The sequence below is a fragment of the Hyaena hyaena genome, unplaced genomic scaffold (genome assembly GCF_003009895.1).
Source record: "Hyaena hyaena isolate Hyena2069 unplaced genomic scaffold, ASM300989v1 scaffold_315, whole genome shotgun sequence".
In the NCBI taxonomy this organism is placed as follows: domain Eukaryota; kingdom Metazoa; phylum Chordata; class Mammalia; order Carnivora; family Hyaenidae; genus Hyaena; species Hyaena hyaena.
This window is the reverse complement of record NW_024080948.1, coordinates 1,486,978-1,511,513: the sequence shown is the minus strand read 5'-3', so window position 1 is coordinate 1,511,513 and position 24,536 is coordinate 1,486,978. Positions and strand designations below refer to the sequence as shown.

At 47.2% G+C, this 24,536-nt stretch overlaps 1 protein-coding gene across 2 annotated transcripts in view; it reads left to right on the top strand.

The window, feature by feature from the left end:
* ZNF341 (zinc finger protein 341) overlaps window positions 1–13,889 on the top strand; it is a 50,430-nt gene extending 36,541 nt beyond the window's left edge. For both annotated transcript variants that reach the window (XM_039248748.1, XM_039248746.1), the window contains 5 exons: window positions 2,080–2,176; window positions 4,190–4,322; window positions 9,127–9,238; window positions 9,492–9,562; window positions 11,412–13,889. In XM_039248748.1, coding sequence (XP_039104679.1) covers window positions 2,080–2,176; window positions 4,190–4,322; window positions 9,127–9,238; window positions 9,492–9,562; window positions 11,412–11,941 — 943 coding nt within the window. In that variant the 3' untranslated portion in view covers window positions 11,942–13,889. The remainder of the gene's footprint in view (window positions 1–2,079; window positions 2,177–4,189; window positions 4,323–9,126; window positions 9,239–9,491; window positions 9,563–11,411) is intronic.
* The last annotated feature ends 10,647 nt before the right edge of the window (window positions 13,890–24,536 follow it).

Here is a 24,536-nt window from a genome sequence, read left to right as displayed (position 1 = left end):
TCACAGCAGCAGGCACGTGATGTTGGTTTGCCCTCGCGCTGGGGATGTTACCTTGGGTGACTTAGTGAGGATGGCATTTCTGGCAGGGAGTTTTCCTTTTCGTGCTTATTTCTCAGCATTATTGCTTACTGCATCTTGAGCCTATTGCTAAGCTACCTCCCACACAAACCTGTGTCTCCTCATTGCTGAAGCCCGTGAAGTTCCTGCCCTCTCCCATCTCACCAGCTCGCCAGGTCTCTGTCCGCCCAGTAGCTCTGCTCCCAGCCAGCTCGCTCTTTCTTTCTTGCCGTCTGGAGGCATTTCGCCTGCGGTTTTCAGCATGTAGTCTGAAGGCGCAGCCTGCCTGTGGGTTTTCTGTGGAGGCCCTGGCGAACCGATATCCGGGCCCGTGTTTCTGTTTTTGGCGTGAATTGCCCACCTACCTGTGGCATTCCTCACTGGAACCTCATCATAAATGGGTCAGTTGCTGGTAAATGTTTTTATAGTCAGGAGACTAGAGGGGTCTTTTCTTCAGAGTGGCTTGTGACCTGAAACTGCTGTTTGAAAGGCTGGTTAGCCAGTGATATTAAGAGTAGAGACCATGGGGGCACTTGGGTGGCTTAGTCGGTTGAGCGTCCAACTTCGACTCAGGTCATGTTGTCACAGTTTATAAGTTCGGCCCCATACTGGGCTCCTGCTGTGAGTGCACAGCCCACTTCAGATCCTCCGTCCCTCTCTCTTTCTCTCTCTCTGCCCCTCCCCCACTTGCACTCTCTCTCTCAAAAATAAATGAACCTTTAAAAAATAAAATTTGTTAAAAAAAGCACAGAGACTACGTGTATAATGCTATGTGATATATGAGCTGTTTGTTTGGCACGGTTGTATCCTTTGACTCTTGGATAGTCTTAAGAATATACAAGAGGAGGGGCGCCTGGGTGGCTTAGTCGGTTAAGTGTCCGACTTTCGCTTGGGTCATGATCTCGCGGTTCGTGGGTTCGAGCCCTGCGTCAGGCTCTGTGCTGACTGCCAACTGAGAGCCTGGAGCCTGTTTCAGTCTGTGACTCCCTCTCTCTCTGACCCTCCCCTGCTCATGCTGTCTCTCTCTCTCCTAGAAATAAATAAAACATTAAAAAAAATTAAAAAAAAAAAGAATAAACAAGAGGCAGGCCCATTTGGGATTCCTACCCCATTTTATGGATGAGGAAACTGAGGGTCAGAAACAAGAGTGTGCAAGACCTGGATCCTTGTCTCTCTGACTCTTTCATAAATAAGAGATTGTCACTGGTGCTTCAAGCAGGTTATGAACAGGACAAATATGGTCCCTTCCTCTAGAGCCTAATTGCTGGTGAAAGAGACAGATACTAATCAAGTAAGCAAACAACTAAGTAATAATTATAAATAATAAGTGCTAAGAAGATAATAAAACTGGGTGACGTAGTAGGGAGTGTCCAGGGGTGGGCCGTAGGGGAGAGCTTGAGACAGGATGGTCAAGGAGGGCATCTCTAAGGAGGTGACATTTGACGTATGGCCTGAAGGATAAGAAGGTGTTGCCCAAGGGAATACTTGGGGAAGAGTGTTCTAGGTAGCGGGAATAGCAGGTGAAAAGGCTAAGGAAAGGGTTTGGTGTGTTCAATGTATATTAAGGAGGCCAAGGTGGCTGGAACAGAGTGAGGTGGGCAGTGGAGAAAGATAAAGTCTGACAGGTAGGAATGGTCAAGCCTCTAGACCCTTGTAGGCCAAGGTGGGAACTTTTAAGCAGGGATGTGACATGGTTTGATTTTCATTTTTTAAAATTTATTTATTTATTTATTTATTTATTTATTTATTTATTTATTTTCATTTTAAAGGACTCCTGGGGTGCCTGGCTGGCTCAGTCAGTAGAGCATGCAACTCTTGATCTCAAGGTCGTGAGTTCAAGCCCCATATTGGGTGTGGAGCCTACTTAAAAAACAAAAAACAAACAAAAAGGATGAATTTAATGCAGAATTGTGCCTCCCAGTGTTGGCCCTGGGGGGAGGAGAAGGGCTGGTGCCTGTGTCTGCGGGGCCAGTCCAGCCTCCACACGCTGCTCTGTCACCTCTCCTGTTCCTTCCCATGTAGGTGTGTCAAATGTGTCAACAAATACTCTACCCCCGAGGCCCTGGAGCACCACCTGCAGACTGCCACTCACAACTTTCCCTGCCCGCACTGCCAAAAGGTGGGTACCACTGCCCTTCCCAGCCGGGGCAACAGTTGGGGCTCAGAGGTGGTAGAGCAAGCACCTCACTGTCTCCTCCCCTCCTGCCTCAGTACATGCAGCAAAGCCTGGGCTTGTCTCCCTAGACCTGTCTCCATAGACACTTCACCTTTGAAGAGTAGGAGCCCTGCCTGGCCCATCTTAGCCTTTAGATGGCACACATGGCCATCCTGGGGCTGCTGATGGGCCAGGCCGGGCCAGGCTGGGCTAATGTGGGGTGAGGTGTGGTCTGTGAGTTCAAGCCCTGCACTGGATTCTGTGTGGTCAGTTCAGAGCCTGGAGCCTGCTTCAGATTCTGTGTCTGTCTCTCTCTCTGCCCCTCCCTGACTCACACTCTGTCTCTGTCTCTCTAAAAATGAATAAACGTTAAAAAAAACATTTGGAGGTGCTGCACCTGGATGGCTCAGTCGGTTAAGCGTCCAACTTTGGCTCAGGTCACAATCTCGCAGTCAGTGGGTTCGAGCCCCACATCGGGCTCTGTGCTGACAGCTCAGAGCCTGGAGCCTACTTCGGATTCTGTGTCTCCCTCTCTCTCTGCCCCTCTACTGCTCTCTTTCTCTCTCTCTCTCAAAAATAAACATTAAAAAAATTTTTTTTAATTTTTTTAAAATGTGGGGTGAGGCCTCTCCTGGGTCCAGGCCCAGCATCAGAACAGTGGCCTCCAGCTTCCAGATATGTTATTCTTGTTATTATTGGTTCTTCTTTTCAGTGAATGTGAAAGACTGAAGACTGTACTTTCAGCTAGTCAGGCAGTGTTCCAATTTCTGATTGTCTCAGAAACATCATAATTTTTTTAAATGCTAATTTACTTATTTTTTAAGTTTATTTTTTTTTATTTTGAAAGAGACAGAGAGAGAGTCCTAGTGTGGGAGGGGCAGAGAAAGAGAGAGAATCTCAAGCAGGCTCCACACTGTCAGTTCAGACCCAGACATGGGGCTCAAACTCATGAAATCATGAGATCATGACCTGAGCCAAAATCAAAAGTCAGACACTTAACCCACTGAGCCACCTAGGCACCCCGAAGCATCATAATTTTTGTAAGGTTTATTTGTTTGAATCAGGTTCACATACTCCAATTGGTTGATACAACCAAAGTTTCCCCCACAAGTGCTCCTTTTTTTTTTCCCCTTTTAATTTATCTCTTGAAGAAACTGGGCCACTGGTCCTTTGGGTTCCCCAAAGTCTGGATTTTGCCAATTACATCCGCCTGGTGTGTTTAACTGGTTTCTTCATGGGTGCCTGGGTGGCTCAGTCAGTTGAGCATCCGACTCTTGATTTTGGCTCAGGTCATGATCTCATGGTTCATGGGTTTGAGCCCCACATTGGGCTCTGTGCTGATGGTGTGGAGCCTGCTTGGGATTCTCTCTCTCTTTTTCTCTCTGCCCCTCCTCCACTCATGCGTACACATGTGCAGTGCACTCGCACACACTCTCTCTGTCACTCAAAATGAACAAACATTTAAATAAATGTAGATGAATGGGGTGCCTGGCTGACTCAGGTGGTAGAGCATGCAACTCTTGATCTGGGGGTCACGAGTTCAAGCCCCACATTGGGGACAGAGTTTTCTTAGAAAACAATAAATAAATAAATAGATAAACAAATAAATAAATATAGATGAACATTCAAGGGCAGGGTTTGTTTTGTCTTGCATGACATTGAAAAGTCAGAGAGGGCTTCACAGAAGCAGTGACACTTGTTTTGGGTCTTGAAGGATAAATAGAAATTTGTCAGGGCCCCTGGGTAGAGAAAGGCCCTCTGGGTAGAAAAAACAGCCTGGCAGAAGCTCAGAACATGCAGTATGGGTGAGTAGTGGGAGCCATGAGGTTCTAAGGGCTGAGCCTGATGCTGAGCCCTGATCCTGGTGGGTAGAAAGGAAATTGTTTCCATAAGTGCTGGGAATGAGGGGCCCCGTGAGCTCAGAAGGTGGTGAGGGTTAGTGAGTCAGATCTAACCCCAACTCCTCTCTTCCACCAGGTGTTTCCTTGTGAGCGCTACCTGCGACGTCACCTGCCCACCCACGGCAGTGGAGGCAGGTTCAAGTGCCAGGTGTGCAAGAAGTTCTTCCGGCGAGAGCACTACCTCAAATTGCATGCTCACATCCACTCAGGTGAGTACTCTGCCCCCCATCAAGGGGGCCGCAGCCCCCCTACCTCTCTATTCCCCTTCCTATCTCCCTCTAGCCTTTGCCCCTGTCTTTCTCCAGCCTCTTCTCCCTCCCCATCCTGTCCGTCCGCCACTTTCTCTTCGTTCCCTTCCCCTTTTCCTTCCTGGCCCCCTACCCACCTGCCCTCTCAAGTGAACAAGGGGTTCCCACCAACACTGGAGTAGAGATGAACCTCTGTAGGCTAGTGGGGGATCTCTTGGCTCTGCCTCCAACAGCTCCCTCAGACCATTCTGAGCCCCTAGGGGTGGGGGTGCTGTTCTCCCTGCAGAATTCCCACCTAAACCCACAGAACCCCCTCTCCTTGGCTCCCCAGTTGAGACACACTGACATTTTCTTTTCTTTTTTTCCTACATTTTTTTAAATTTATTTATTTATTTATTTATTTATTTTTTTTAATGTTTTATTTATTTCTAGGAGAGAGAGAGAGAGAGACAGCGTGAGCAGGGGAGGGTCAGAGAGAGAGGGAGTTACAGACTCTGAAACAGGCTCCAGGCTCTGAGCTGGCAGTGAGCACAGAGCCCGACGCGGGGCTCGAACCCACGAACCGCGAGATCATGACCTAAGCGAAAGTCGGACGCTTAACCGACTAAGCCACCCAGGCGCCCCAAAGTTTATTTATTATTTTGAGAGAGAGAGGGAGAGAACAAGGGAGAGACAGAGAGAGGTTAAGGGAGAGAATCCCAAGCAGGTCCCACACTGTCAGTGCAGAGCCTGATGTGGGGCACAAATTCACAGACTGTGAGATGATAACCTGAGCCAAAATCAAGAGTCAGATGCTTAACTGACTGAGCCACCCGGGTGTCCCACATTCCATTATCCTTTAATCTTTAAAAGATTATTAGTTAAAAGTCTTTTTTTCTTATTAAAAAGCATCCAAAGATTGCAGAAACCTGAAGAGAAAATCATTGACAATATAAAAGCAAATATGATGATAATAACCCCATCCCCACACCTCAGTTGGATAACCCAAATGGTTTTTCAAAAATTTTTTTTGCTATGACCTATGGTAAAAAATATATTTTAGGGGCGCCTGGGTGGCTTAGTCGGTTAAGCGTCTGACTTTCGCTTAGGTCATGATCTTGCGGTTCGTGGGTTCGAGCCCCACGTTGGGCTCTGTGCTGACTGCCAGCTCAGAGCCTGGAGCCTGTTTCAGAGTCTGTGACTCCCTCTCTCTCTGACCCTCCCCTGTTCACGCTGTCTCTCTCTCTCTCTCTCTCCTAGAAATAAATAAAACATTAAAAAAAAATTAAAAATATATATATATATTTTGTATTACAACCCAGGAAACACATTTATACACATAGCATATATTGAAACAGAAGTTTCACAAAACAATATTTCTGTTTCATTCAATTTTAATTGTCAAAGTAACCACCAATAGGTTGCGACTTGCAGTTTGAAAAATACCCCCAGTTCCTCTCCCCAAAGATAACTGCTGTTAGGGGTCCTAGTCTGAATCATTCTGGTTTAATTTTATATCTATACAAAATGCTTGCTTACTTTTATACAGTTGAGCACTTATTATAACTCTATTGTGTACTGTTTTTCTTTACTTATCAGTACATCTTGAAGATGTTCTAGCACTATCTTCTTTTTCCCAGCTGCATAGAATTCCTCTGTATTTACTATCTTTTATTTAACAAGTTCTTATGATTGGATACTTAAATTATTTTTCAGCTGTTAGTTTATACACAAAAGGCTATGTGGGTCCTTTGGCACTTTTGGGAGTTTGTCTGTGGGGTGTATTCTTAGCAGTGGAAATGCTAGGTTAAAACATATATGCAGTATAGTACTGAGTTTCTGTTTGGGCGGATGACAGAGTTCTGGAAATAGATGGTGGTAGTTGCATAATACAATTGTACCTAATGTCACTGAGCTGTACATGAAATATGATTAATTTAAAATGGTAAATTTTATGGGGCACCTGGGTGGCTCAATCCGTTGAGCGTCTGACTTCAGCTCGGGTCATGATCTCATAGTTCATGGGTTCGAGCCTTGCATTGGGCCCTGTGCTGATAGTGCAGAGCCTGCTTCCGGTTCTCTTTCTCCCTCTCTCTCTCTGCCCCTCCTCTGCTTGCACACGCATGCATGCATACTCTGTCTCTCTCTCTCTCAAAAATAAATAAATAGGGCACCTAGGTGGCTTAGTCGGTTAAGCATCTAACTTTGGCTCAGGTCATGATCTCACCACTCGTGCATTTAACTCCTGCATCAGGCTCTGTGCTGACAGCTCAGAGCCTAGAGCCTGCTTCAGATTCTGTGTCTCCTTCTCTCTCTGTCCCTCCCCTGTTTGTGCGCGCTCTCTCTCTCAAAACTAAATAAACATTTTAATTAAATAAATATACTTTTTTAAATGGTAAATTTTATGTGTATTTTATCATAATAAAAGAAGAAAAAAGTATATGCATTGGTAATTTTGTTAGATATTACCAAATTACTCTCTTTGTAGTTTTAAAAATTATTATTCAAGGGGCACCTGGGTGCCTCATTGGATTAAGTGTCCAACTCTTGATTTAGGCTCAGGTCATGATCTCAAGATTCATGAGAGCAAGCCCCACATGGGGCTCTGTCCTGCTTGGGTAGAGCCTGTTTGGGATTCTTTCCGCTTCTCTCTCTGCCCCTTCCTCACATGTGGGCACACTCTCTCTTTATCTTAAAATAAATAAAAAACATTAAAAAATATTATTCAAAAGTAACACATGTTTATTTTAAAATTTTTTTTTAATGTTTATTCATATTTGAGAGAGAGGGACACAGAGTGTGAGCGGGAGAGGGTCAGAGAGAGAGACATAGAATCCCACGCGGGCTCCAGGCTCTGAGCTGTCAGCACAGAGCCCGATGCGGGGCTCGAACTCACAAACAGTGAGATCAGACCTGAGCTGAAGTTGGACACTCAACCAACCGAACCACCCAGGCTCCCCAGTGCATGTTTATTTTAAAAATGAAGCAGTATGGTGGTGCCTGGGTGACTTGGTCAGTTAAGCATCTGACTTCAGCTGGGGTCATGATCTTATAGTTGGTGAGGTCAAGCCCAAATCAGGCTCTCTGCTGTCAGCACACAGTCTACTTCAGATCCTCTGCTCCCACCCCACAGCCCTGCTGCTCAACCCATTGCATGTGCGCCTGCATACACATGCTCTAAACAAACAAACAAATAAAATGAAACAGTGTAGAAGTACGTAAAGTAAAATGTTAAGTTCTGCCTTCAAATCTAATTGTTTCTGACAGTTTGGTATGTACCCTCCCTTAACTTTCACCCTGCATATTCTGTGTATATACAAACACCTATGGCTAGGGCTGTTTTGGAATATGAGGATTGCATTTTCTTCATTTTTTTCTATTAAGAAAGCTGTTCTACCAATTTCTTTCCTCATTTAGCAGTATGGCCAGGAGATCTTTCCAGATCAGGAAATACTGAGGGACCTTAATCTTTTTAATGACTGCAGAGCATTCCATTATAAGGACCAGAATTTCCTTAATCATTGGGTTGGCATTTTTCAAAAGTACCATATTCATTCTAGAGGGAGAACAGAGAAGAAATAATGGCAGGCAACCAAAATAGCCCAGTAAAGCCCTTTTCCGTAGGACAGATTGTAAGCCCTGGCCCCTGTCAGGCAAGAGCTGCTCTTCCCCCCCACTGCCCCACCCCCCACCAGATTCTATTGCAGGCAACATGGGGGGACTCATGGGGTAACTCAGGCGGACTCTGCATCACACTGCTAGGCTGGCCTCTTAGGTCTCCCAAACAGTAGGTGCTGACCATGACCTTCAGTTTTCTCATCTAGTACTTACCTCATAGCTCATTGCAGCGATTCCATTAGATGAAGTGTAATTCCCTTCTCCCCCCGCCATGGGCCCCATTTCAGTAAATGGCACAACCATTCACTTGTCACTCAGCCCCACCTTAGACTCCTTCTTGACACCCTTCCCCTCACACCCCACAGTCAGTCCATTGGCAAAGGCTGCCGATTCTGCTTCCTGACATTGCCTGTACTTGGCTGCTTCCCATGACTTCACCCCCACCCCCTCACTGTTTTCTCTGCATGCAGCTAGAGGGGACTGTGAAACTCTGAAGTCACATTGGTCCCCCCCCTGCTCAGCCCCTCTGGTGGCTTCTCCTCTTGCTCAGAGTAAAAACCTAGGCCTTCCAGGCCCTCCCTGTTGGGCCCGGCTGTCTCGCTCACCGGAATTCCCTTCTGCCTCATTTTCCCTCCCCTACTGTGTTCCGGCCACAGTGGCCTCCCCTGTCTTCAGGCATACCACACATTCCCACTTGTCCTTCTGCCTGGGACCCTGATTCTGATTTCCATCATGGCTGGCTCCCCTCCTACCTCACATCTCCCTTCTTGTCTCATCAGAAAGGCCTTCTCTTCTCTTCTCTTCTCTTCTCTTCTCTTCTCTTCTCTTCTCTTCTCTTCTCTCCTCTCCTCTCCTCTCCTCTCCTCTCCTCTCCTCTCCTCTCCTCTCCTCTCTTCTTAAACTTCAATGTTTATTTGAGCAGGGGAGAGGCAGAGAGAGAGGCCGAAGTCAGACACAGAACTGACTGAGCTGCTCAGGTACCCCAAGGCCTTTTCTGACTGCCCCGTCTGAAATAGCCCCCTCTTCTCCTTGGAAAAACAAAGTCATAAGGAATGGGAAAGGCTATTTTCTCCCAGGCCACTTCTGCTACCCTCTAGTGTGCCCCATATTTGGACTCCATCTCATGGGACTCCCCCGCTCCCCAACTCGCCATCTGTATCTCCTACAGGTGAGAAGCCCTACAAATGCTCCGTGTGCGAGTCTGCGTTCAACCGTAAGGACAAACTGAAGAGACACATGTTGATCCATGAGCCATTCAAGAAATATAAATGCCCCTTCTCGTGAGTAGGAACTGGCATGAGTGGGAGGGCAGCTTTACCCAGCAGTGGGACACAAAAGTGTCAGGGCTGGGGTTCTGAAGGCCCTCTTTCCTTTGTCCCACCGTGGGCCTTGCCTGCCTACCTAACTCCCCAGCCTGTTTCCTAGCCTGGCCCTTTGGGTAGACAGGGAGTCCCTCGGGCCCCAGGCTAGCACGGAGGCCAGCAAGAGTCCCAAGTCTGGTGAGACCCCCTGACCAGAGGTTTTGGGTTCTAGGACACACACGGGCTGCAGTAAAGAGTTCAATCGGCCGGACAAACTGAAGGCTCATATCCTCTCTCACTCCGGTAAGTGACTCTTGGACCCATCAACAAGGTCTGGTCCAGCTCAAAGTCCCTGGGGCAGGCCCTCTAGAAAGAGCAGAGCAGACACATCCCATGTGGCTTATTATCACTGCCTGGTATATTCCAGCCAACAGGCTTTTGCTCAGGTGAGCCATGAACCAGGCCTGCATGAGGGTCTTCAGGGTCCTACAGAGGTGAGTCAGACACAGTCCCCCAGACTGAGGGGGAAGCTGACCTAAGAGGAGATAGCTCATAAATCAGAGAGGTGCTCAGTGTGATAGGGGTGTGGATCAGGTGTAGAGAGAGATCAGATTCCAACTGGCTCCAAGACACGGCTGGGAAGGTTCCTTGGTAGCCTCAGCAGAGCAGGGCAGGTGGGGTGTAGATAGGTGGGGTGTGGATCCCACTCCATCCCACTCCTCAAGGGTCTCTACCCCACCCCTCATGGTTTCCCAGGGGCTCCGTGGCTCTTCCTCAGGTGCTGCTGCATCCCCAGAGCAGCTTGGTTGTCTTTCCACATATCATTTGGTCTAGAACATAGTTTCTTGGCACTACTGATATTTTGCACTGGCTGATGCTGTATGATGGGGCCTGCCATGTGCATTAGAGGATTTTTAGCAATATCCTTGCCCTCTACCCTTGAGATGTCAGTGGCATCTTCCCCACAGTTAAGACAACTGCAAATGTCTTCAAGGGAACAAAAGGTCTCCTGGAGGGTAAACCTGCCCATGGTAAGAATCATAGGTTTGCAGAAAGGATTTAGTTCCTAAAAGAAAGTTGAAGACAGAGGGCCCGAGTTGATTCTTAGCACTACCACTGTCCTGCTGTGTTGCCTCTTCCAAGTCACCGGCCCTCTCTGAGCCTTCATCCCAGGGAGGCTGAGGGGCACATGGCTCAGACTGAGTGTGGGCTGGAGCTGCCTTCGTGGTGGATATGGAGGCACCAGTGAGTCATTCAGTGAGTGACTATGAGAACTTACCACATGTGAGACTCCGGGGGTGACATGGGGGAATCAGATGAGTAGAGCCCCACCCTGCCCTCCTGGGGAACCTTAGCATTTAGTGGCAGAGACTCAAAATGAACAATAAACAAGTAAGTATGTTACAGAGAAGTATGCAGAGTGCAAAGACAGGAATAAACAGTGATGAGGCAGAGAAAGATATGAGGCAGGCATCAGGGCCAGTCTCCTGGAGGAGGTGACATGAGAGCTGTCCTGAAGGATGAGAAAAGCCAGGATGGAGGGAACAAGTGCAAACTCTTGAGGCAGAGAAGGGACTCGGGGTGGGGGGGTGGTTTAGAGACCAGGAGAGGTGAGTGGGAGTGTGGAGCTCAGAGAACAAGTTGGGGGAAGGAGAGAATGGGGCTGAGAGGTGATGGGGGCAGTCAGACTGCACAGGGCTTTGTGGGGAACTTGGGGAATCACTGGAGGGTTCAGAGCAGAAAATGTCACAATCCTTTGTGTATTTCGTGAAGCCATCTCCAGCTGCCTTGTGGGGATGGTCTGAGGGGGCTAGGGGGAGACAGACGGACCAGATGGAAAGAGGAAAGAGATGATGGTGACCTGGCTAAGTTAGTTAAGGTTTGGGGGGCTGAACACCCTATTCCAGGCAGAGGGAAACAGCAAGTGCAAAGACCTGGAGGCAGGAGCCAGCTTGGTGCCCGGAGGAGGGCGTGTGTGGTTGGCCGGGAGTCAGTGGCTGGGAGAAGGGGGAGATGAGACTGGCCGGAGCAGGGCGCAGATTGCACACACGCTCAGAGGACAAGCAGAAAGGCTGGGTTTTATTCCAAGTGGAGAGGTGCAGTTGCAGAGTAAGGGGTCCAGGTGCCTCTCACTGACCTCCCCCCACTCCAGGCATGAAGCTCCACAAGTGCACCCTGTGCAGCAAGTCCTTCAGCCGCCGTGCCCACCTCGCAGAGCACCAGCGCGCCCACACGGGCAACTACAAGTTCCGCTGTGCTGGCTGTGCCAAGGGCTTTTCCCGACACAAATACCTCAAGGATCACCGCTGCCGCCTTGGCCCCCAGAAGGACAAGGACCTGCAAGCCCGGCGGCCCTCCCGGAGGAGGGCGGCCCCCCGCAGCGGCAGCAATGGTGGGCGCAAGGTGGTGACCCCCCTGCCCGACCCGCTGGGGCTGGAGGAGCTGAAGGACACAGGGGTCGGGCCTGTGCCCGAGGCTGCCTCAGGCAAGCCACCCTTCTCAGAGCCAGATGCAGTGCTGTCCATCGTCGTGGGTGGCACGGTGGGTGGCGAGCCTGAGCTGGTAGTGCCCGGGCATGCCGAGAGCCTGGGCTCCAACCTGGCTCTGGCAGAGCTGCAGGCAGGGGCTGAGGGCCCGTGTGCCATGCTCGCTGTGCCGGTGTACATCCAGGCCTCTGAGTGACGGACCCGTGGGGTTTGCTCTCAGAGTCTGGTCCCATGCTCACCTTTGGGTCCAGGTGTCCGGGTCCAGCTAGAATTCTTCCCAACGGAAGTGAGCCATGGGCCAAAACCCTTTTGGAGTGTCATGTATAAACCCTGGCCTCTGGCCAGCCTGCCGTGGCCCCGATTCTGCTGGAAAGCCCTGAAGCATTTTGGAATCTGAGGCAGGGCTGCCTACGGTTTTCAGGTCAGGGCAGTGGAGAGAAGATGGCCGAGCTGAGCAGCCCCGGGTCTGGCTGGTCCAGGCTGGTGTCAGCCCACCTAAGAGAGAAGACGGGGTGGTCCTGCCCACCCCTCCTCCAGGCTGTCTTGGTGTGGCCTCTAGTCAAGCTCTTCTGGAGGCCTGAGACTGGTAGAGCACTGATCTTCTGGACCTTTTCATACACGGTTACTTACATTATCCCCAGGTGACTCTGTGATGTAGGCATTTAGGCAGCACTCAGGTGTCATGGTTAGAGTGCAGCTATCAGCCAGATTTAGCTTCAGATCTAAGCGTTGCTGCTCACTTGCTGTGTGACCTTGGGTAAGTCACTTTACCTCTCTGTACCGTGTATTTCTCATCTGTACAGTGGGGGTTATGGCAGTTCAACTTCATAGGACTGTCATGGGGTCCAGTATGGTGAAATGTGCAAAGGACTTGGCATAGTGCTTGGCACTTGAAAAGTGCTCAGTAAATGTTTTTATCAAAATGTGTGCCCGGTGGCTCAGGCCTGAGCCCTGGCAGTTTCTCTGTTTGCCCCTGGGTGGCAGCACTCCCTCCTCCAAAGTGTGTGGGGGCTGAGAGGTCCCATGCCCCCTTGCACACAGCTGTGCTGCCCTGTTAGCCATGGAGAGGTTTGGTGCTCCCAGAATGGTTATTTCAGAGCATGGCCGTGGAAGGGGCCTGAAAATGCAGGATCTTGCGCCTTGCCCCAAACCCGGCTGCATCAGAAGCTCTGATCAGGGCCAGAGGTCCATCTCAAGCAGGCCAAGAATCTGTAGTTGCCCCCACCGCCAGCACTCCCTCCCCCTCTCCACCTGGTCCAGAGGAGAAGCAAATCGGGGAGGCAGGGAAGAAAACGGGGACTTTGACCAGTGTTTCCTCATTTATGTTCACAAGCACCCTGCTGGGCCACACTGCCTCAGTTACAGACAGGCAACGGTGGGATGCAGCAGGGCTGTCTGGATCGGTTTGATGACTGAGTTTCCTGAAAGGCGTTTACATCCCTCAGACATCTGGGCTGGGGCTCTGGGCTGGAGCTGAGAGCAAGCCCATCTTCCCCTCAGGAAGGGTGTGATGCAGGAGCAAGGATAAGTAAGGAAGTAGAACACAGATGAGGCCTGAGAGCTGTAAGCACACCCAGCCCTCAGGGCCAGAGGAAGGACTGACAAGGACATATCTCTCCAGGGGAGGTCATTTGAGCAGGTCCTTGACACAGAATGTTTTGATGGATGGATAAATAGGGGAAGGCATGCCAGGGAAAGCAAGCCATGAGCAAAGCCTTCGAGGTATGATAGTTCTAGGGCTAATGAAAGGTCCAGGGTGACCAGAGATTTAGGGGTAGCAGGTAGATCATGACAGTTGCCAATATGCTTCAAGCTTCCACATGATGGACACTTTTGCATGATGTACACAGCGCTGCAGCCCCATCAGGTGGAAATTGTAACTTATGTTACAGATGAGGAATCAGACACAGAGCTCCTTGCCCAAGTTCACACAACTAGTAAGTCACAGAGCTGGGATTCAGGCAGGAGTGGCCTGCCACCATGTGCTGTTGAAATATGAGTTGATGTCAAATCAGAGATGTCCTTGAAAGTTGAGTTAAAGAATTTGGACTTTATTCTCTATAAAATGGAGGAATCATGTGAGACATTAATTTTTAACAGTTGTGACATTAAAGAAAATGTTAAAAATCACATCTCCATCCTAATACAACTATTTAAGTTATATTTCTGTCTCTTCCTATCAATATACTCATGCATGCACAGTTACCAATAATCATGAAGACTAATGTTGACTAGGCACGCATGCCATGCCCGGCATGTCCTAAGCACTTTGAGGTGGGTGCTACTTCTAATTCCATTTTATGGCTGAGATGAGGCAAAAAGCACAGGGAGGTTAAACAGCCTCAGATCACAAGACAGGAAGTGGCAGAGCCAGGCCACAGAACAAGGGACAGCTTGGGGCACCTGGGTGGCTTAGTCGGTTACGCACCTGATTCTTGGTTTCTGCTCAGGTCATGATCTCATGGTTAGTGAGTTTGAGCCTCATGTCACCATCAGTGTGGAGCCTGCTTGGAATTCTCTCTCCCCTCTCTCTCTGCCCCTCCCCTGCTCTTTCTCTCTTTCTCAAAATAAATAAATAAATAAACATTTAAAAAAAGAACAAGGAAAATATCAAGTCCTCATATTTAATAGATGCACAGTTGGACTGCAGGGGAGGAAGCTGGGACTATATTGGAGTTCCCATAACTACATCTCTCCTAGGTAGGCAGATAGGAAGACTGAGACCCAGAAAGGGGAAGGCCTTTGGTCAAGGGTCACTCTAAGTTGACAACAGAACTGCTCCAGGACCCTAAAGCCCCTCATAGACCTAAAATGCTGGAGAGAATGAAGTGTGAAGAGGGGCTGTCCTGAGCATCCAGCGTCCCACAGATTCTGACATTAAGCAGAGCTAGGTTTCATTCCTGACTCTGCCCCTTCCCAGCTGTGTGACTGGCAAGTCATCTCTCTGAACCTCAGTGGCCTCATATGTCAAATGGGGAGAATAATAGTACATGCCCAATAAGGTTATTAAAATTTCAAGGGAAGGGGCACCTGGGTGGCTCAGTCGGTTAAGGGTCTGACTTCAGCACAGGTTATGATCTCAGGATTTGTGAGTTCGATCCCCACATCAGGCTCGCTGCTGTCAGCATAGACCCCGCTTCGGATCCTCTGTCCCCCTCTGTCTCTGCCCTCCCCTCACTTGCGCTTGCTCTCTCGCTCTCTCTCAAACTAAATAGATAAGCTTTAAAAAAAAATGTTAAAAAATAAAACATTTTTTTTAAATTGGAAGATTTCATATAAAAATCTGGATTCTGGCTTCTGCTGAAAATTAGGATGTCTGGGGGCACCAAGGTGGCTCAGTTGGTTGAGCACCTGACTTCGGCTTAAGTCATGATCTCACATTTCTTGAGTTTGAGTCCCACATCAGGGTCACTGCTGCCAGCCTGTCAGTGCAGGGCCCTCTTTGGATCCTTTGTCTTCCTTTCTCTGCCCCTCCCCTGCTTGTGCTCTCCCAAAAATAAAATAAATTTTTTAAAAAAATTTAGGATGTCTGGCATAGGGAGACAGCAGTCAGGTGGAGCTGAACTAGCCAGCCCTTTTAAATGGGCACATGCATTCTGGATGCCATAGTTCCTGTGTTTGTCTACTGTCTGTCTGACATTGCAGCTGAATGGCAGTTGCTACTTGCCATACTTGTGTTGATTTATTTCTTAGGGTGGAGAGACATTCTGATTTCCCATGTCTTTCAAGAGTAGGAAAACAAGATGGCCAGAGAGGGTCACGTGATTTTTTCAAAATGTTCCTGACTCCCTCAATCATCTTATTGTCTGGACCTGAGGTATATGATTTGAAGAACCCTGTAAATAGTGCTTTCTTTTCTCCCTCCCACTTCTAGTCCTCTATCTGCCTCTAAGTTAGCTGGCCTCAGTTTCTCTTTCCATAAATGTGGGGATTTGAGTCATGGCTAACTTTACTGTCTACTAAGTGCCCAACCCTGTGCTCTGTGTCTCACTTACATGTCACTGAGTCCTCAAGACACCCCTTGGAAGCAAGCTCTCTTATAATGCCTAGTTTATATATGGGGAAACCAAGACTCACTCAGAGAGGTGTAGCAACCTGCCCGAAGACTCTCAGCCAGAATGTGTGGAGCTGGACTTGACAGACTCCAAAGTTCCTACCTTGTCTTAGGATCGCTAAAGCTCTCACCAGCTCTGATAGGCCAGGGTTTGGGCTTTTTTTTTTTTTTTTTTTTTTTAATCACTTCTCTAAGGCTCCAACCACTTTAAATCTCAGCCACCACTACCCTATCCAGGCTGCTAGCCTCTCTTGCATGGATGATTGCATCACACTTCTCTTTGATCACCCTGCTTTCTCTCTCTCTACACCATGATCCATTCTCTTGACAGCAGCCCAGGGGATCTTTCTAGAGCCTCAATCAGATTATGCTAGTTTCCTGTTTAACACTCTAGTGGCTTCCACTGTCTCCCAGGATGAAATCTAAAGTTTTCATGGTAGATTTCAAGGTTCTACATGATACGGCCTGTGTCCCCTACCACTCTTCTCTCATTCTACTCCACCCATACTTGCCCTCTTGCTGCTTCTCCATCATGTAAACTAGTTCCTGTCCCGGGGCCTTTGCCCTTGCTGTTCCCTCTGTCTAGAATGCTCTTCCCCCAGATTTTCATATGGCTGGCCCCCTCCCTCTATTTACCTTTGTCCAAAAGTTATTTCCTCAGGACTTCCCTGGCCAATCTGTGGAGAATAGCCCCACCCCATTCCCATCACACTTCAGTTCTTTACTCATCATTTTTATCTGTCATTCTTGATGTTATATTAGATATTTCTCTCTTTTTTTTAAGTAATCTCTACAAACCAACATGGGGGCTCGAACTCACACTCCTGAGATCAAGAGTTGCGTGCTGCACTGATTGAGCCAAGAGGAGTCCCTAGACATTTCTTTTTTTTTTTTTTTTTTTTTTTATATTTTTATTTATTTCTAGGAGAGAGAGAGAGAGACAGCGTGAGCAGGGGAGGGTCAGAGAGAGAGGGAGACACACACTCTGAAACAGGCTCCAGGCTCTGAGCTGGCAGTCAGCACAGAGCCCGACGTGGGGCTTGAACCCACGAACCGCGAGATCATGACCTAAGCGAAAGTCAGACGCCTAACCGACTAAGCCACCCAGGCGCCCCTAGGAGTCCCTAGACATTTCTTTATTGTCCGTTCCCCTCATTAGAAAACAAGGACAAGGATTTTTCTCTGTTTTTGTTCACTGATACATCTACAGTGCCTGGAATTGCTCAGGAATTGCTCAATCAATATTTTTTGAGTAAACCAACAACAGCGCTTTGAGAGAACAAGACCCACTCTATCGACCCCTCCTCTCATTCCATGGAGGCCAAGGGTAAGTTTCCCTCAGTAAGGATCTGCCATGTAGGCTGAGCAGAGGTAACCCAATGCACTATGAAGCCCCATTCTCTTGTTTTAAGAGGAAGCTGAGACCATCTGGGGCAAATGACAGAGGTGGTGGTTTGGAAATCTCAGTTGACACAGCAGGTATCTGGTGTGGCCCAGGAGAACCAGTTGTACCAGTTCTGTCTCCCTTGGAAGTCTGGAGAGGAGGTGGCTGCTGCAGGTGCTCCCAACCCCCTAGGGCTGCCAGCAAATGCCCCCCATGGATTCTCAGGTCCTGTGGTGGTAGCAGAGAGGCCAGCAGATTCCACCTGAGGGTTGGGGTGAACCCCTGCTCACTGAGGATGGCTTGCGCGTGGTCGGGGACAGAATCCTGAGGCCAGGGGCTGAGGCTCAACTTCAGGGCCTTGAGCCCTTTGTAGAATCACAGAGGAGAAAATGAGGCACAGAGAGGGAAGGGGTCTTGTCCAAGGTCTCATCATAGCAAGGCTACATCCAAATCTAGTTCTCCTGCCCCCCAAGTCACTGCTCCCTCAGTCCACTCATTTATGCATTTAACAAATATTTATCAAGTGCCTACTATATGCTAGGCATACTTCTAGGTATTGACAATACATTGTGAACTAAACAGATAATGATCTGTGGAGATCATTCCTCTGTGGAAGAACCAGACGATAAACAGCAAAAAAGCAAATTATATAATACATTATAAGGTGATGAGTACTATAGAAAAAAAAGAAATAGCGGGGGAGAGTAGAATGTGAGTGTGGGGCGGGGTGCATGCTGCAGCCTCATATGGGGTGGCCTGAAAAGCCTTACTCGGAAGCAAACAGAGCCTCTAGGGCACAGAGCCTGTTGCATATCTCAGATGAAGAGATATGGAGTAGGCAGGCCCTGTAACCCACCATTAACTCAAGGCTAGGGGCCCTTCCAGAGCAGTCTCCACCCCCCGCTCCCCACTTATTCCTCTCAGGTTCTGCTGGGTCTCTCCTTCCACTAACTTTGCCCCGTTCCCAGGGAGGTCATGCCTGCTCCAGGGCTCATCCCACTTCATTTATTTATTTGTATTTATTTGTGCATATCTCTCTATCCAGTCATTCATTTGGATGAAGGCAGTGTAGAATAGAGAGGTTAAGGAGGTTGTCTTTACAGTAAGACTCTCAGCTTTGCCCCCACAAGCTGTGTGACCTTGGACAAGCTCTTCAACGTCTCTGTTTCTCCAGCACGTAATATATAAAATGGGGACAATAATAATGCCCACTTCATGCAGGTGTGCAGGCTGAATGGGGTAACGGATGTAAACGCTCAGCTCAGCATGCTTAGCATGAAGTACTCAATATTTTCTGTTGTTTGCTGGGGGTTCAAATGCCAGCCATATCACTTAATAATGGTATTGATGAGGGAGCCTGAGTCAGGCAGAGGGGCAAAGCACAAGCTAGCAACTGTCCCCCCGCCTCCCCGCACCCCGACAGGTGGGATCTGTGTGATATTCCTCAGACGCTCTCAGCTACCCGAGAACAAAGGAAGGGGTTTAAGTGCTTGCCATGGCGATGTGGGAAACTAAGGCAAATGAAAAATTAAATTCCCTTCCTGCCTATAGCTCATTGACAAGTCCTTGAAACCTACAGAGTGACCTCCTTCTAGGAGCTCAGCTGCCTCCATGATGACACTTAGCTAGGGGCAAACGAGAACCTTGACTTAACATTGTCCCAACCTCAAGGATCCTGTAAGTCTACTTCCTTTATCTCAACTGCCCCAGGATATATGCTGGCAATCATGCTCCAAGCTTTTGGCCCCTCAACATACATCCGAGGGGGTCTCGTGACTGAGGTTTTATTAAACGGTGGTAAATGGTGTTTCCCTAGCAACAGCTAGCCCCTGGAAACCTTGCTTCCAAAATTCCTTAGAGACATACTCTGTCCTTGACCGTCTCCCAACCTGAGGGTATATAGTGAGTTATCCATCAGGACCCCAGTGCAGCTTTTCCTGCCCATGGGTCCTGTCCCCGTGCTTTAATAAAATCACCATTTTTGCACCAAAGATGTCTTCAAGAATTCTTTCTTGGCCATCGGCTCCAGACCCCATGAATCCCCCATCACCCCAAAACTTGATCAGTATGACTTTGGGCAAGTCACTCAACCTCTCTAAACTTGTTTCCTCAGCTGTAATCTGTACCTACTTAATAGGGCTATAGTCAGACAATTAATGAGATATTCTTTGTTAGCCATCTGACTCAGAGTGATGTCAGTAACATTATTCCTGTTGTTACTATTATTGTTTCTTTATTTTATAAATGTGCGTCGTATGCATATTCGGTGCCAGGCCCTTTACCTATGTTCTTACTGAATCCTCACAATGGCCTGGTAAGGGAGATAGTGTCTCTCACAGTTAGGGAAACTGAGTCAGATGGCACCCCTTTCCAAATGGCTGAATGGCCAGAGCCTCAATTCTAATCTAGGTATGTGCGGTGGGCACCAAAGCATGTTTTCCTGAAATTTCTTCAACACAAGTTTTTGAAAATAAAATTCACATAACAAAATTCACCATTTTAACTATTTAACATATACAATTTAGTGCTTTTTAATTGGGTTTTTTGTCTTTAAAAAATTTTTTTAAATGTTTATTTTGAGACAGAAAGAGAGAAAGCAGGGGAGGGGCAGAGAGAGAGAGAGGGAGGAGAGAGAATCCCAAGCAGGCTTGGCACTATCAGGGCAGAGCTCGACAGGGGCTTGATCTCACAGACATGAGATTATGACCTGAGCTGAAATCAAGAGTCGGACATTTACCCAACTGAGCCACCCAGGAGTCCCTTGTGTTTTTGTTTTTTGAGTTGTAAGAGGATTTTTAAATATAAATATATTCTGTGGGCACCTGGATGGCTCAGTCAGTTGAGTGGCCAACTCCTGATTTTGGTTCAGGTCATGATCTCTCAGTTCATGCGTTTGGACCCCACTTTGGGCTCTGCACTAACAGTGGAGCCTACTTGAGATTCTCTTTTCCTCTCTCTCTGTCCCTCCCCCATTCACACACACTTCCTCTCTCTCAAAATAAATAAATAAACTTTTTTTTTTTAAATAAAAAGTCTAGGGGCACCTGGGTGCTTCAGTCAGTTGAACGTCAGACTTTGGCTCAGGTTATGATCTCATGGTTCGTGGGTTTGAGCCACATGGGTTCGTGTGTTTGTGCTGACAGCCTGGAGCCTGCTTCCAATTCTGTGTCTTCCTCTCTCTCTCTGCCCCTCCCCTGCTCATGCTCTGTCTCTCGAAAATAAACAAATGTTTAAAAAATGAATAAATAAAAATAGATAATAAAAATTGAAAAATCTATATTCTGAATGTTAATCCCTTGTCAGGTATAGGATTTGCCATTATTTTCTCCCATTTCATAGATGTCTTTTCACTATTTATTTATTTATTTGAGAGAGAGGAGAGAGAGAACACCTGAGGGGAGGGGTCAGAGGGGGGTGAGAGAGAGAGAATCCTAAATCAGAGCTCGATCCCACAACCTGACTTGACCTGGGTGGTTCAGTCGGTTACAGCTTAGGTCATGGTCTCACAGGTCATAGGTTTGAGCCCCACATCAGAATAAGTGCTGACACGCTTCACAATAGCTAAAACATGGAAAGAGCCTAAGTTTCCATCAACAGATGAATGGATCAAGAAGATGTGGTTTATCTATACCATGGAATACTACATGGCAATGAGAAACAATGAAATCTGGCCATGTGTAGCAACATGGATGGACCTTGAGGGTGTTATGCTGAGCGAAATAAGTCAGGCAGAGAAGGACAAATACCATATGTGTGCACGTATAGGAGGATTAGGAGGAACTTGACGGAGGACCAAGGGGGAGAAGAAGGGCGGAAATGGTGGGGGAAAGGGAGAGAGGCAAACCATGAGAGACTCTTGAATGCTGACAAAAACTGAGGACTGATGGATGTGGGGGGGAGGGGGGATGGGCATGGAGGAGGACACTTGTGGGGATGAGCACTGAGTGTTATGTGGAAACTAATTTGACAATAAACTATTTGTAAAAATAAAAAAAAAAAATAAGTGCTGACATCTCAGAGCCTGGAGCCTGTTTCAGATTCTGTGTCTCCCTCATTCTCTGCCCCTCCCCCACTCATGCTCTGTCTCTCTCTCGAAAATAAATAATCAACAGTAAGCTGTAGATGGTATAGTAATGCTTATTTCTTGGGGCTTTGGTGGATGGAGATAAGATGAGATTTTGTATGTGAAAGTACTTTGCAAATTAATAAAAACTGCTTCTATTGCTGCTTTTACCATAGAAGGTTCTTTTTTAAAAATTTTTAATGTTTTATTTATTTTTTAGAGAGAGATAGAGACAGCATGAACAGGGGAGGGTCAGAGAGAGAGGGAGACACAGAATCCAAAACAGGCTCCAGTCTCTGAGCTAGCTGTCAGCACAGAGCCTGACTCAGGGCTCGAACCCACGAACAATGAGATCATGACCTGAGCTGGAGTCAGACACTTAACTGACTGAGCCACCCAGGAACCCCACCAGAGAAGTTCTAAAAATCACGATATATTTAGTAAAATACATAAGATATGTAAAGCGCAGTTACCTTCATTATGAAGACAGGTAAATTTGTATACAGCCACATGAACACCCCTGGATCTTGATATAGAACCTGTCCAGCACCCCACAAATATCATTCTTCACACCTGAATCATTATTCTAACACCTATCACCACAGATTAGTTTTGCCTGGTTTTGAACTCTGTATAAATAGAATCATACACACTTGAGTCTGATTTCTTTCACTCAGCCTAATATCTGCAAATCATCCAGGTTATTGCATGTAATGATGGATCATTTTTTTCACATACTTTTTAAAAAAATTTTTTTGAGAGAGAGAAAGGGGGGGAGGGGAAGGGCAGAGAGAGAGAGAGAATGTCCCAAGCAGGTTGAGCACTGTCAGCACAGAGCTCAACATGGGGCTTGAACTCACAAACGATGAGATCACAACTTAAGCCAAAATCAATAGTTGGACGCTTAAATGACTGAGCCAGTCAGGCACCCCTTTCACATAATTTTTAACATCAGTCACTCAGGGCTTAAAAAGGCTGTGCATTTGCCCAAGAGAACAGAAAAAACGAATTCCAGGAAAACCCAGGGCTCTCCTGTGTTGAATCAACCCACCCTATGAATTTCTACCAAGGCAGTTGGATTCTGAGCCAGGATTGCAGCTACCTTGCCCATATGTCACAGTTTCCTATCCCACTCTCCAGACAGACATCACAGATAGATCTCAGCACATTTTTTGGGGAGTCCTGATGCAGCCTCAGAATTCTTCTCAATCCAGCAATCTAAGCAGCCTGCACCATTTGATTAGGGGTGGTACTCAAGATAAAATCTAAATGTTTTGTTATCATATCCCTAAGATGTTTTTCTAGGCTCCCAAAGTTATGACATGAGAGCTTCTGCTATCACCCTCAGTTTATCTCACATCACTATAAGACTGATGGTGGTAAGTCCTATGGTGTCTCCTGTTCATATATTCATGGAGTCATGGCTCAAATCCAGCAAGTCCGTTGCTACCTGTATGCCTGCTTGCAACATGACTTAGGTAAGAGGGGAGGAAACACATTGCTTAAATGTGGAGGAGTTGCTGTACCCATGAGGTGGCATGAATGAAGCCTCCTTATTGATATTTTTGGTATTTTGATAAAAACATTGCAATATCTCAATTACAAAATAGGCACAAGTGTGACTTATGTTTCATAATTTATGCAGCTGTGAATCTTGACAGTTCTGGCACGTCTCTCACGTTTGAAAAATTCCTTCCAACCTGGAAAGTTGGGTGAAATAAACTTTCCCATCCTCTGGGAATGGTTCCCTGTATATGCAGGTTGGGACTGGCTGATTACAATAAGAACAACATCTGAGGTATTTTTAAAAGATTTTTTAAATGTGAGGTATGTTTTTATCACATGTGACAAGACTTGTATGTGAAATAATAGAGAAATTTTTCAGTTAAACTTTCATTTATTTGAAACTCTCTTCCAAACAACTTCACATATTTGGAAGATCCAGGAAGGAATAAAAAAGCATTTTGAGAAGCTGTTTTTCTTTATTGGAGAGCACTTCAGACCATCACTCAGAACTGGTTTACCCTTTGATTTCATGCAAGACTAAGTGACAAGTAACGAGACTTCCAAATAAAAGACTGGAAGCAGCAAATTAGAATGGTGGCTTGGGGGAGGTATTGGCTACTAGAAGCTGCTTCACTGCTAATGGATGGAGAGGGTTTTTTTGTTTTTTGTTTGCTTTTTGTTTTTGAGAGAGAGAGAGAGAAAGAGAGAGACCGTGAGCAGGGGAGGGGTAGAGACAGGGAGAGAATCTCAAGCAGGCTCCGAGTTGCCAGAGCAGAGCTCGACATGGGGTTCGATCTCACAAACTGTGAGACTATGACTTGAGCCAAAACCAAGAGTTGAACACTTAATTGACTGAGCCACCCAGGCGCCCTAAGGGAAAAGTGATTCTTGACAGCAAAGGACAAGGGAAAACAATGAAATGTGGTCCCACAACCGCAGGGGTCTGTATAATGCAGGGACAAAAAAACTCTTCAATACTTCTGCTACTATTGAAAGTTCTGCGTCTCTTCCTGGCTTAATTATTATTGTGTATAGTGATGACCAAGAATAAGGAATAAATTTTTGATTACCTACAGTGCTAGGCCATGCTAAATAAGCACTTCACATTACCTATCTCACGTAAGCTTGCAGGTGGTCTTGTTAGTATTATCTCCAGTTTACAGTTTCAGACAGGTAGGTACACAGAGTAGGGGAAGTAACTTGCCCAAGTATTCAAGGTGCATTTTGAACGTTTGCAGTCTAACTCCAGTGCCAAGGCTGTTAGTTTTCTACTAGGTTTCGAAGGACCTGCTAGGCGAATAAAGAACAGAAGGACATTCTAGGTGGAGGGAACAAAATATGCAAAGACAGGGCTGGTCAATTAAGCTAGTCAGTCACTCAGTTTCTCTGAGTCTTGGTTACTCACCTTCAAAATAGGAACAGTATTATCTATCATTTGGCTTGTGAGAATTAAATGTGATAATGTGTGTAAAGTACTTTACATAATGCTTGGATCACAGAACGTGCATAATGCTAATTCAGGTTTTGAAAAAGATTTTTATTTCTCTTCCAGCCCTTCTACCGCTACGGAACGGGCTCCAAGGAGACTACATTTCCCAGCATGCCACCTCGCCCTTTGACTCTAGCTAGACCAAAAAGATGCGCCGCCGCGCGCCTCAAGCCGGAAGACTATAGTCTCCCGGCATGCAGTGCGCCTCCCTCCATTAGGTTTGAGGCACGGCCGGCGCGTTGCCCATCGGGAGTTGTAGTCAGCGGCGTATTGCTCTGACGCTGGCCGGCCCGGG